Source organism: Pezoporus wallicus, unplaced genomic scaffold (assembly GCF_028554395.1).
Source record: "Pezoporus wallicus isolate ANWC-B61680 ecotype Strahan unplaced genomic scaffold, APGP_CSIRO_Pwel_v1 contig_1181, whole genome shotgun sequence".
NCBI classification, from domain to species: domain Eukaryota; kingdom Metazoa; phylum Chordata; class Aves; order Psittaciformes; family Psittacidae; genus Pezoporus; species Pezoporus wallicus.
Genome location: NW_026641428.1, coordinates 3568530 through 3582034, shown reverse-complemented (window position 1 = coordinate 3582034; position 13505 = coordinate 3568530). Strand labels below are relative to the sequence as shown.

Genomic DNA, 13505 nt, shown 5'->3' with positions numbered 1-13505 from the left:
AACTTAGTTTTGATTTTGTTATGAACTTGCAAGTGCATGAAAACCACTGTGCAGTATGAAATAAAAATGAATTTATATATTGCAGTGAACCTCTTGCAATATTGAAACTGCCTTAAGAGAGTGAATAATAAATTCAGCCCTTCAGAGAAAAGCCCTACCAGCAGCTGAATATGTGATAATTCCATTGAGAAGTATTCCCTGTCACTCAAGCATCCTGCTTCCTAAGACCCACATAGAAGAATACAGTGTTAATCCTCAAATCGTCAGACTCCCAAGGCAGTTAATTATGTAGAACTCCATGTATCAGATGAAAATGGCAAAATAACTGCCTACAGTTGGGGAAGGGGTAACATTTGAAACCATCATCAGGAAAGCCAATAACTCTGTGGAGCTCTGAGTTTGGCCTCTCTAACAGCAAAACCGATGATGAAGTAGGGAGTAGTTGAAGGTGGCTGTTTCTTATAGACTGAGTTTTGGACTAAACGCAAATTATTTCACTTTTCACCTATTAAAAATATTTTTCATTTTCTCAGAGCTCAGGGTTGTTTGTTTGTTTGTTTGTTTTCGTGACAGCAATTTTGTGCCTGAATAATGTTTTCCCTTTCCTCACATCTGAATTTCAGGATTACAATATTCAACAGCTTTGCAAACCATTGAACCTAAGAAGGTTCCCCATCCATTCTTTTCAAAATGGAAAAGCGGATGAATCATTATTCTTTTGAGAGCACCCCAGAAATATCATCTCAAGTTTTGGATTCTGTTTGTGCCAGATGGCTCCGGCTCAGTTGGCTGGGTCGGCATTGTGCTGGAAATAGTTCCACTGTACTTCACATCATAGCTTTATTTACTGTCCTATTAATTTTAACTTTTCCAGTTTCCCTATTCAGAAGTCATTAGGGTTAGGTTTCATGCTGTGTTAAGAATTTTAAATAACCAGGCAGAGTCCTGTCACGTTACAGGAGCAAAACAGCTCCTTGAGACTGCTCAGAGTATGCTTATTCTCTCATATTTATTTGTGATCTTGAAGATGGCCTTTTTTGTTCCTTTACCTCAGCTTGTATTGATCACTTATGTAAAAATTATAACTGATGTGGTTGGCCAAAATTTTCATCTAGCAAAGAGTGATTTGTAGTATATTCTACATAAATATGCATGCTATATTGTGTGGAAGTTTTATTTATTACATCTGCAATTAGCAGCCTTTGTTGTGTATATTTATATGCTCGGTTTGATGTTTTATCCTATTGTATGTTCTTAAGCAGACACTTACTTTGACAATGGCAGAACCATTTGTCACTGAGCAAAATCTGCAAAAGAACCTGGAATGATTAGTGGTACATAGATTGATTATATGTACTACAGGAGCCTTCTGAAGGAAGCAGAAAGGTACCTCATTTATTGTTGTAAACAACAAAAAGCCTATTTTGCTAACTGCTGCTAATGTTTGAAGAAGGGTTTTGCTCCAAGGCATGATTTGAAGTATACTGTATGAAGTTGCTAAGCCACTGTCCATCGTATTTGAAAGATCATGGCAGGTGAAGTTCCTGATGACTGGAAAAAGGGAAATATAACCCCCATTTCAAGAAGGGGAAGATGGAAGGAGACCCAGGAAACTACAGACCAGTCAGCCTCACCTCTGTGCCTGGCAGGATCATGGAGTAGACTCTCCTGGAAACCATGCTAAAGCATATGAAAAACAACAAGGTGCTTGGTGATAGCCAACATGGCTTCACTAAGGGCCATTCATGTCTGACCAATTTGGCGGCCTTCTATGATGGGGCTACAGAACTGATGGACAGGGGTAGAGCAGTTGATGTCATCTACCTGGACTTGTGCAAAGTGTTCGACACTGTCCCGCAGGACGTCCTTGTCTCTAAATTGGAGAGACATCAATTTGATGGATGGACAACTCGGTAGATAAAGATCTGGATGGATGGCCACATGCAAAGAGTTGTGGTCAATGGCTCAATGTCCGGCTGGAGACCAGTAACGAGTGGTGTCCCTCAGGAATTGATGTTGGGACCGGTCTTGTTCAACATCTTTGTCGCTGACATGGACAATGGGATTGAGTGCGCCCTCAGCAAGTTTGCCGATGACACCAAGCTGTGTGGTTCGGTTGATACCCTGGAGGGAAGGAATGCCATCCAGAGGGACCTTGACACACTTGTGAGGTGGACAGATGCCAACCTTATGAAGTTTAACCATGCCAAGTGCAAGGTCCTACACCTGGGTTGGAGCAATCCCAGGCACAGGTACAGGTTGGGTGGAGAAGAGATTCAGAGCAGCTCTGAAGAGAAGGACTTGGGGGTGTTGGTTGATGAGAAACTTAACATGAGCTGGCTTCAGTGTGCGTTCACAGCCCAGAAAGCCAACTGTATCCTGGGCTGCATCAAAAGGAGCGTGGCCAGCAGGTCAAAGGAGGTGATCCTGCCCCTCTACTCTGCTCTCGTGGGACCTCGCTTGGAGTATTGTGTGCAGTTCTGGTGCCCTCAGCATAAAAAGGACATGGAATTGTTGGAACATGTCCAGAGGAGGGCCACGAGGATGATCAGGGGGCTGGAGCACCTCCTGTATGAAGATAGGCTGAGAAAGTTGGGGCTGTTCAGCCTGGAGAAAAGGCACATGGGGACCTCCAGTATCTGAAGGAGGCCTACAGGGATGCTGGGGAGGGACTGTTCATTAGGGCCTGTAGTGGTAGCACAAGGGGTAATGGGTTCAAACTTAAACAGGGAAAGTTAGATATAATTTTGAAATTAAATACAAGGAAGACATTCTTTACTGTGAGGGTGGTGAGGCACTGGAATGAGGTTGCCCAAAGAAGTGAATGCTCTGTCTCTGGCGGTGTTCAAAGTCAGGTTGGAAGGGACTTTGAACAACCTGGTCTTGGGTAAGGTGTCCCTGCCCATGGCAGGGGGGTGGGAACTGGATGATCTTAAGGTCCTTTACAACCCTAACTTCTGTGATTCTCTTTACTTGAGGTTATTGCTGGCAAAGCTTTTTCCATCACCAGTTAATTTTTTCTTGTAGTTGTCTTGTTCGTGTTTCCTCTGACTTTTATAGGAGCATGGCCATAACATCTTGAGAAAACACTCTGCAAGATAAAGTTGAGTCTACTATAGCCAGGCCTTGAGGAAAAAGTGAATTCCCAGTAGGATTTGACATTGTCAATTAGTGCTGCTTTCAGGCAACCTAATCTGCTATGAATTTCAGAAGTACATTATCCAAGGCATGACTCCTGTGTACTTAAAAGAAAAAACGGCTTTGTCAGTAGGAGCTGTAGTATACTTAACTTGGAGATAAAGCGTAAAGTAGAATCCAGAGACATATATTTACAACGCTCACCGCTTTTCCAGATAATTTAAGTGTCAGTGGAGAGAAAGATTCCTCTCTCTCTGGAAACTCCTAATGTGAAACTCCTGTTCACTTGAGGGAAGAGCATTACTGTATTAAATTGACTTTGTTCACTGACTTGAAATAGAAGATTTGTTAGGGGCATGGGGGAGGGAGAGGTGGTGAGAATGGGATGGTTATTTTTCTCCCTAGTGTTTGCAGATGTGGTTGAGTTCACCTGCTTTTAGAAACTTTAAGGCAAATTAAAACTTTGCATGTGAACTGTGTACTGGGACAGTTGGTGGGTCTTGACCTTGTAAATCATTTTCCTTGATGTGCATAAATTGAGCATAAATTTAGTAGCTGGGGGAGATGTTCTTCAGTAACGCCTAGTAGCAGTTACAATTTAAAAGAATTGCTTTTCTTTCCTGCCTGATGCGGTCAGTAATTCTGAATAGGGCTGAACAGTAGCCGGAAGTGCTTGTACGCAAGAACATTGTTTACTGTTGTGAGCCTGCGTCTGGCATGAATTCCTCTGTGTCTTTTAGGAGACTTTGCATACTTAGTGGTCCAAACTCTTTTTAAGTTTAGTAATAGTCCCCATTTTTTAGAAGTATGTTAGTAAGAATGCACAGGACCTAGCAAAACAAAAGCAAGGAGTTGAAAAAATAAAAAGATACCAACAGGACTGTATGGTTCTGGTAGCTAATTGCACTCACGTATTTGATTCTTGGTTGATGTTACTTACGTACTCTTTCTGATTTTGCAGAAAAAGTGTGCCTTTAGGGGGATTCACATTCATGGTGCCTTGAACAGGATTAATGACGTTATTCTGGCAAAAGCATTTTTACTGCCATTCTGTAAAGACCAGAAAATATAAGCCACAGAGTACCAGAAGTTGCACGAAATACTAGTTTTATTTGAAAAGTATTGAATGTATATAATTGAAATTTAACAGATCTCTCTGCAGGAAACTGCAGGTGTGACTATTTTTAACGTGAACTTGTTTTCTGATATTACGGCCTCTTTGCAGGTCTGCTTTCTCGTTTTCAAGCATAGCCTGAAAACATCTGGCATTACTCCCTTAAATCCTCCTAATCTTCTATTTGATTAAATATGCCTGCTTTAGTTACGGCCCATCAGAGAAGCAAAAATAAAGCATATTTCATATGCTTGCTTCAGATGCTTCTCTAGCATTTTATATATAAAAGTTTTTTGGCTTGTATTCATATTACATGTAAAGACAAGTGAACAAATAAAACTGTGTCCCTGCAGCCTTTTAATGAGCACTGTTCCTTGAAAAGCAGTTTTCTTGGAGAATGCTATCCATCTAAAATATTGTTCCTTTCTGTTATGGTGTCTAAATAATAATTAGAAAAAGTAATTAGAGTTAACCATTTACATACATTCCTAGTTTATCTTTTGCTTTTTTTGCTTTGTAGATTTTAATTTCTTCCCTGGTAAAGAATCATCAGGCAAGATAGGGTTTTTTTAAGTCCTCAGTGCTGCTTTACACTGTATGGTAGTTCATTGAAACACTTGCTGATGATGGGCTGCTATTTGTAAGTGCAGTAACAATAACTTTGCCAGTAACTTTGCTTAAGGGCAGCTGGAAGGTTTTGCATTCAGGCAAAATTAGCCTAGCAGCCTGCTGACTTGCCTTAGCTGTTCCACAGCTGCTCAACAGTAAATGAAAGGCTCCCACTCCTGAAGAGGAGCGTACATTTGAAGCTCATCTTTCTTTCAACATTTTAAAATTGGTGAAGCTAGAAATCTTTGAGTTTAGGACCCAGCCCCTATCTGGTTTTGTAGCGCTGACTCCATTTCAGTGAAGCCAGCTTAACAGTAGCTAGAGAATTTGTTCTTTCTTTTTTATTGAGTTTTTTATAAAACATCTTTTACAGGGATTTGGGTGAGCTGGAGCTGCTCTTGAGTGCCTGATCCTGTTTTATAGATTTTTAAGACATAAAAAATTGAAGCTCTTCTATCCTGACTTCAGGAGCTATGAGGCGGAACACTCCTTTTTGCCTACATATGAGGTTCTAAGTATTAATTGTAATGAAAAGCATTATCTGTATTTGCACGTATTTCATCAGGTAGGAGGATGTATTGCAATAAAATTGACTTACTGATTGTGGAAATGAATTGTGTGATTAAAATAAAAACTTTGTAATGACTAGAATAAAGGAGATTATGAATAATGAAGCTTTAAAAGCAGAAACAGAAAGTATTTCTATTGTAGTGCCAGTAGTTAATTTAACTGTGAAAGTTAATTTTTTTTTTCCAAAATGTGTTATATACAAAAGGTATCTTGTGCTTCCTTTGAAGGCTTGTTTTTAATTTCAAACACCTTTCCATCCCTGGTAAAATTTTTTACAGGTGCATAAACAATTCTTGGTGCCATTTCAGTGGTATAGAGAAGAGAGACCCCAAAAAAATTATTTTGCATTTGATAGTGGTAGATTTGCCTAATCATTTACTTCTCTTAACTTCCCTGGCCAAATACTGAACTTACCCCTGTGAGGCCAATATCTGTTACTACACCGTAAATTATATATGATCAGGCATTGGTAGGAGTGAAAATTTTCTCATTGTGATGTTAGAAGATGGAGGAAGTAGGAGCCTGAGTTTGTAGCAATACGACATTCAACATGCGAATGTTTGCTGTATATCTTTCACCCTGTGAAGTCTGTGAGAAGTATTCATGGAGAACATCTGGTTTCTTGCATCTCTGCTTTACAGTACTTACCTAGTCAGTGTACTAAAAAATGTCTGCTGCTTAATACCTGTTTATTTCCTTTTTATAATCTTGTCTAAACATCCCTGTCAAGCATGGAGTCTTTATCTCATGCTGATGTCCTGTTGATGGCATTTTGTGCTCGTAAGTCAGTCTTGACCAAAAGCTCTCAGTGGGCTCAAGATTTCAGGTAGCTCAACATCTATGTGCAAAGCTGGGGGGGAGCAAGTTTAGTAAAGGTACAAAGCTGAAAGCAGCCAATTTTTTGATCAAGATTAATGGTAGCAATATTGTAAATAATAGACCAGCTGAAAATGTAACTTAAGTGTCTTGATAGGAAAAGGGTTTATTATTTTCCTGCCTCCTCTGTCTTCAAGGACTTATTCCCTGCCTGCTGTTTCTGTTACGGCACACAGCTTCCTTCTCTGGACACTCGGGCTCTGTAGACGTAGTTAAACTGTTTACTGCTGTTATATTGCAAATCTCTCTCATGCTTACTGAGAAAGCAGTTTGAGGATCACTCTCATTTTTGCTCATTTTTCTTTTGGTAGTGAGCTGTAAAACCAAGATCTTGCCAAGATCCAAGTGTCTGTGTGGGTACTCATGCCAGCCAAAAAAGGGGCAGAAGCGCACACATAGAGCCAGGAGAAACAGAAATTAAGAGGGGACAATGAGCTCAGGCATCTGGAAGCTTATGCAGATGGTGGTCCTGGCTATAGTAGAAACATGATATATAAATAATGACAGCCATCAAGTTTTCCTTGGCTGCATTAATCTCCTGTTTTCCTGGCACTTGCAGTTGTGTGATTGTTAATTGTTTATAGAATAGACTAAGCTTAAAATTCAGTAGTTACTTTTTTTTTCCTGTCATGTGGTTTTCAGGCAGATTTTTTTCCCCTGAATCAGTTCCCATAGTCACAACGTATCAGTGACTGAAAAAGAAAGGAGGTAGTATTTATGGCAGACCAACTGCCCTCTGACTTTCAAATGACAGCTCTAGAGAGTGATGAAATGATTCAAGTGGTAATTTACAGACATGTATGTGTGTAGAATTAAATAGAAGATGCAACATGAGGCTTGATGTTGAATGCAATTTTCTGTAAATAATATTTTTTTCATACTTTATTTTACAGTTGCTGCTAACTTACAGAAGATAGTAGATGATCCAAAGGCCTTGAAAACATTGACTTTTAAATTGGTAAGTAAAAGCATGAAGGGAAGAAACAAATCAATTATCACAGTATTCACACAGAGTCTGGTTTTTATCTCATTTGCAGCTATTTTGCTGAATAAATGTGTTGACAGGCAAGGTGATTGAAATTGCCATGTGTGAGAGAAATCCCTACATTCTGTTTTGACAGGACATTAGGGATATGTACAGTCAAACAGCTCCATAACCATGCTGGTGAAAGGAGGCTCATTCACATGAGTTCTGAGGAAGTCTGAGGTTTAGGTGAGAAACTGCAGGGACAAACCACTTGGGAAGAATGGCAGACACAAGTAAAGCAGTGAAAACTGTAGTTGTTAGGTTAACTCCCTTCCACTCCCTTAGCTCTGGCCTGGGTGAAGCGACCTCTGCTAATGGACGTTTTGTTCCAGTCCCATTTTTTCCAACACCTGCTGCCATTTGGCTCACATGCAAGTTGCTCTCTCCACTGCTTGCTTCTCCTTAGTTCTTCCTTCAAGCATCTTTCAGTTGGCCATCCTCACTTGCAAGTTGATCTTATTCTCACTGTTCCCAATGCTGTTTCTCCCTCCCTACCTCTTTCTCTTTTCTGTATGTACAGCAGACCCTGAGACTGTTGTCTGTGCTCTGTTTTGTGTGCCTGGTCTATGAGTCCTAAGTTTGGTCCATTTTGATGCTATCCTGATAGATTAATAGTAATACATTTTCATTGCTAAAACTTAATGAAGAATTGTTGTACTGTATTTGTTTTCATTTCTTGCTAAAATTATGTTGAAAAATTTACATACCTAAAGCTATTGAATGATTAGTAATGTAAATACCAAACTCTTACCAATTAGTTTACAGCACCCCTTGCTGAGAGTGACTCAGGCTAGATTGAATGGCTGTTAGATAAGCAGGTTTCCAGAGTCTCACCGTTGTTTATAAAATCAGCTGCTTCAGATGGGCTGTAGGGAGCCATTTTTAGAGTATGTGACCTACTTGATGATAATGTATTGATTCAGGATTTCAGGATTATTCTTCCTATGTAATTTTTTCCATATAGAATTGAGTAGTTTTAACTCACCAAATAATTTGGACTCATTTTTCCTAATTTTTCAGTTTTTCTGCAGTCCAGTAAAACCACTAGAACTTGCATCTTTCTTTTGAGACCGGGTTGGGGGGGCGGGTGTGTGTGTGTGTGTGGAAATAAGGACATAGAACTTGGTAAGGGCTGCAGAAACAAAGTAATCTAACTAAATATAGCTTAAAGGCTGGTGCTTCTCTTTTTGCAGCTGATCTGTGTTCTTGCTGTCTAAACATCTGACTTAGCTTTGTTGTGTAGTCAGTGGCATTTCACCAAGAGCATTTAGATATGTAGATACTCCAGAGGCTCTGTAGAAAACTGGGTTTCTAGTTCACATGCTTAAAATAGAGGCTTGAGATTTCAAAATGTAATATCCCATAGTATCCTGCTAATGTTTATATATGTTAAAAACAAACCCACTTGAAAATTTAGGTTTGGGTATTTCTGAGATTCAGTTGAATTTGTTGGTTGGGTGCAGTTAACCTCACATGGTATTTCAAATTCCAGTGAGTGAACACTGTTATAATCCTACTCCTTACCATAATCAGAATTAATAGACAATCCAAAATCAATGTCTTTGTTCTTCTCAAGTTCTATTGACTAGGTAGCAATTCCTGAGGTTAATTTTTAACTTAAGTTTCTTCTTGATATTTTTAACCTAGTTTAGTTCCCTACTTCCAAGGAAAAGAATATACCCACAAGAAGTATCTTAATTTATGCTTATTCTTGGATTAAATATATGTTCCGTTTCTGCCCATTTCTATATTGTGTGGTGGAGTTGCTAAATTAATTGTTGCCTAGGAGAACTCTGTCATTTGTTTGTATGCCCTACTGAGTTTTTGTTTCCTCTTAACAAGGTCTAACTGAATTTGAGAGCACTTGTATACAGCTTGATTAGACACATTTTGTTAGTAAATATTTCATGGGGATTCAAAGTCAAAATGTACCTAATCCCATATCCATTCAGGGAATTCAACTGAAAAGTCATCTTCGATCTAGGACTAGTTACTAATATTTGTGGAGAAGGAACCTGGTTAGTATCTCGCTGCTTGCAGATTGCTTTTGCTGCTGTTTTGCTGGTATATAATATTTGTATTCAGACAGCAAGCGTTTTCATCTTTGTGGAAAAAAAAAAAAACACCTTATGTCTTAACGGGTTTTGTCTTTAACTATTGCCAGAATAGTAAACAAAGTTATTTAAGGTGCCTGGATAAATCTGTCCTTAAGGTTGGATCACCTTCTTGCATATTTTTTGGATGGTGCATATTTCATCTTACAATGATGTCATTCTACAGAATAAATATCTAGTACTAAACCTCCCTTAGTTGTCTTGGCTAACAGAGACTGATGACTTCCCTTCAGGATCCAGCTGTCCACACTTTGGAAGGAGGCTGCTTTAATACACAACTAATCTTGGTAACGCTCAATTATTTTGCAGCAGAATTTGCATTTTATGTAAGGATTTTTCATATGAAAAGGGGAGGAAAACCCAGAGTTGAAATAATGCATTCAGTCACTAAACAGTGAATTGCAAATACTAAGAGCTTTTCTTTTACGTTCAGTTAGTGTATAATAGTAGTACTTAACGCTAAACACAAAATACAAGCCAATACTAGCCAATATTTATTGATAAGGTATGTTACTTAGCATAGCTTTGAGGAGATAGATAGCTAGCCAGCTGCAGAATGATGTTTTAAGGGCAAAATTCAAATGCAAATTTACTAAATAAAATGTAATCCAAAAGCCATTGAGATATCTTAATAGTAGTCAGTGGTGATGATCTTAGACCTTTAACTTTTGCTTCAGTGGATAAGATCTGTGAAAATACTATCTGAAGAGAGAACCTCTGTTCTCTGTGTCTGATCAAAGTAAATTTGAAGGACTAGCCTGATGTAATGCTTCCACAAATATCAAATGAGTTAATTTTGGTCATGAAAACTCAACGGATAATGTCACTCAGTGCACCTTGTGTGCACAGTCTGAGAGCTTTTTTCCTTACATTGAGTATACACAAACCAATTCTACTAAAGGGTTCAACTGCTACTAGTGTATAAAAGGATCAAGAGCATTTTTATAGGGTGAACCAGTTATTCAGAATTTTCATGGGGGATGTGCCAAGGAGTCTGAAAGCATCTGTCATAAGTGATTTACCATTATATGCTGTTCATCCAATTGTATTCTTATTTTGATTTATCTACCACACAGGTGAAGAATGCATAATAAACACCCTTTATTTAAAATCTAGTGAATTCTGTCCTAGAGAAGTAATTTTTGTATTTAAAACTCAAAATATAAAAATACTTTGCCTACAGTGTGTGTAATTTTTTTTAAAGCAGATTTACAGTAACAGTTAATTCCTGAGCAAGGTGCTTTTACTGTTATTTGTGAAAAATAAGCTGATTACTTGTGCCAGTTTGTATGGGTTTTACTGAAGAATCTCAGCTGTACAATTTTAAGTACTAGACTACTATCAGAAAGGAGATGAAAATATTAATACTTAAATACTTACTTTTATAGACTGCTTCAATCTCTTGTTTAAAAATTCAGTTGGTTGGTATTCCAGACAGACTTGATAGCTGGACACAAAAGATACTTGGTGTCCACATCACTATGGTAAAAGGACTCTATACAGATGTAGATTATTTGCATTTTATGAGTGAAAACAGTGTACTCATGAGAAAAAGCAAATTTGGCTTCAGTCTGGAAAGTTTGGGTTAAAGAATTTAGGCCTTTAAGTGTTCATTTGTCAATATTTTTTTCAAATTTTTAATATTAAGAGTTTGCTAAAATTAAGGATGCAGTTGACTGATGCTGATGGAGGATACACCAAGCAGTCTGAAAGCTTTCCTTCAAGTAAGCTGTGTGCTGACTAATCAATACAGTGAAGATTTATAGCCTGGCTGTCAAATCCTTCTTTGTAGGGTGATACACTAAATATTTCTGTTTGTACTTGCAGGCTTCTGGCTGTGATGGCACTGAGATTCCTGATGAAGTGAAACTGATTGGGTTTGCTCAGTTAAGTGTCAGCTGATGTCTGTCCCCTGACCACAAGCTGAATTGTGAGATTGCGAAGAGGCCAGCTTAGATGCAGAGGAAAATTAATGCTCCACACACTGAGTTCTGCTTCATTATCTAGCAATTCACAAAGTCAGAACAAGCAAAGCCCACAGCTGCACCGCTGCTGCTAACATTCAGAATGCTACTAAATGTCTCTCAGCAGTTGATTTGGATTCCCCCTAAGTGAAAAGCCTGTGGAAATGCACTCAGGTGGCTGTATTTATTGGTTACAAAAGGAATTTTCTATCAAGCTTACTTCTTTCATAAACTTTGAGTGATACTATTTTCCCTGTACTTGTGGTTGATAATACTGCCTCTGTTCTGTTCTATTTAAAAATTAACATAAATATGAAAGTTAAGAATTACTAGCCAAACTTGAATTCTAGTTTTAAAACTGTGAATTTTATTTTTCATATATTTATGCATTACACATCCTAGTAATAAGAAACTGATTTGACTTGATTATGTGCTATTTGCAGTTAATCTCCCATTATTTAAAAAAGTTTCAGGTATACCTTTGAACTATTTGGTAACTTCTAGGGGTTTTTTGAAATCAGTTAATTAGGCATTAGCAAACTTTTGTTGGTTGTGTGTTTGAAAGCCGGTCCACAAACTGATTGTCAGGGGAGTGGGAGGTGCCTTGCAGAGAATGTTTTAAGAATGTGCCTGAGGCTGCTTAAATAAATAATCTCCATTTTCTGGAAGTACCATACATGTGGTACAATATATATAAGTATAGTTATCTGAGCAGGGAGAGGACATATAGTAGGAAAGGTGTTAGAGTATTTTGACTATGCTTTATTGGGGGGGTCTATGAGCTAGAACTACTTTGAACTGTTGTCATTAAGGTAGAACACTTACTGTGTCCATCTCTGATCCAATGTACCCTTAATGATAGAAACTGGTTTCATACAGGTGATAAAAACTTGAAGAACGGAACTGAAGCTTTACTTGAAGTTCTGCAAAATACCAAGGTGGAGTGAAAATGGTAGGGCTTTGTGCAATGATCGAGTAAAACTCTGTTACAAAGAAAACACTTCTAACCCAAGTAGTCTTATGCTTAACCTGTGACATAGATGTTATGAAGCTAGTGAAGCTTAGAAAGACTTTTGAAATTTGGAGACATGTTTCTCAGAGGTTACAATTTAAACTACTTCCTAGCTAATCCTAGATAAGCGGCAGCTCTTTATTGTACTGAAAATGGCAAATATATTATTAAGAGAAGTTATTTATAATGCCTTGTCATAATCATTGAAGTTGTTCTAGAGCCATTTGCATATGACTCAATGTAATCCCATCCCATCCTACTGTTTACATGATGATTACTCCAAGATGACTGCAAAGGTTAAAAAGAAAAATAAAGGTGTATTGCACAAACAGATTTGTACTTTGATTTCCATGCTCTGTGTGCATTTCAGCAGCTGTGCGGCAGGGTGATGTTACAAATGTCTGTTGCCCTTACTTAGGCTATAAGAAGCACCTGGAAAAGGAGGAGAGAAAATACTGCTCACTCACTCAAAAGGAGAGGGTTGGTCTTGAGCTCCTGACTGCTTGCTTTCTGGTGCTTTGTAGAAGTGATGCTTAAGACTCCTGAGGTGCTTGTACTTCAAGAAGTCACTTGGTTGTTTGGGGCAGAACCTGTATGCCTGTATGTATGGGATGCTGGTTTGTGTGGGGTAGAGAGTGAGAGGGGTCCAGGGCAGGGTTGCATGTGCTGCCTGCAGCCCAGGTGTGGGGTTGGTGGCCACAGCTGAGGCTCCTTGGGGCAGTCAGGCCCTCCTAGCACCGTTGGTGCCCCTAGGCCCTCTGGTGTGGAAAGCCCCAGCCCTGGGTTGGGTTTGGGCAGTGTGGTAGGTGCTGCATTCTGTGTGGGAATGACCCTGTGCTCTGGTGGGGCCTGGTCTGCTGCAGGCGGCCAACAGAAATGGTAAGTATGTTTTAACTTGGCTTTGGGGGTGTGGTGTTATTAATGTCTGCTCCGTATCTCTCCTACTTCACCTCAAAGCTCTATAATTGGGTGTTTATCTCTTGCCCTGTGTTGTTTAATGCTTTGTCTCAGTCAGTTTGTGCATGCTTTGTGCCTGGATGTCTGGGGCCAGCCGGTGGAGGAGCTGGGCAGAGGACTTGTG

At 39.0% G+C, this 13505-nt stretch overlaps 1 protein-coding gene across 4 annotated transcripts in view; it reads left to right on the top strand.

The window, feature by feature from the left end:
* The window catches only part of STK39 (serine/threonine kinase 39), a 107738-nt gene extending 95768 nt beyond the window's left edge, over positions 1 to 11970 (top strand). For all 4 annotated transcript variants that reach the window (XM_057423793.1, XM_057423789.1, XM_057423790.1 and 1 more), the window contains 2 exons: positions 7201 to 7265; positions 11276 to 11970. In XM_057423793.1, coding sequence (XP_057279776.1) covers positions 7201 to 7265; positions 11276 to 11350 — 140 coding nt within the window. In that variant the 3' untranslated portion in view covers positions 11351 to 11970. The remainder of the gene's footprint in view (positions 1 to 7200; positions 7266 to 11275) is intronic.
* Positions 11971 to 13505: the final 1535 nt, after the last annotated feature.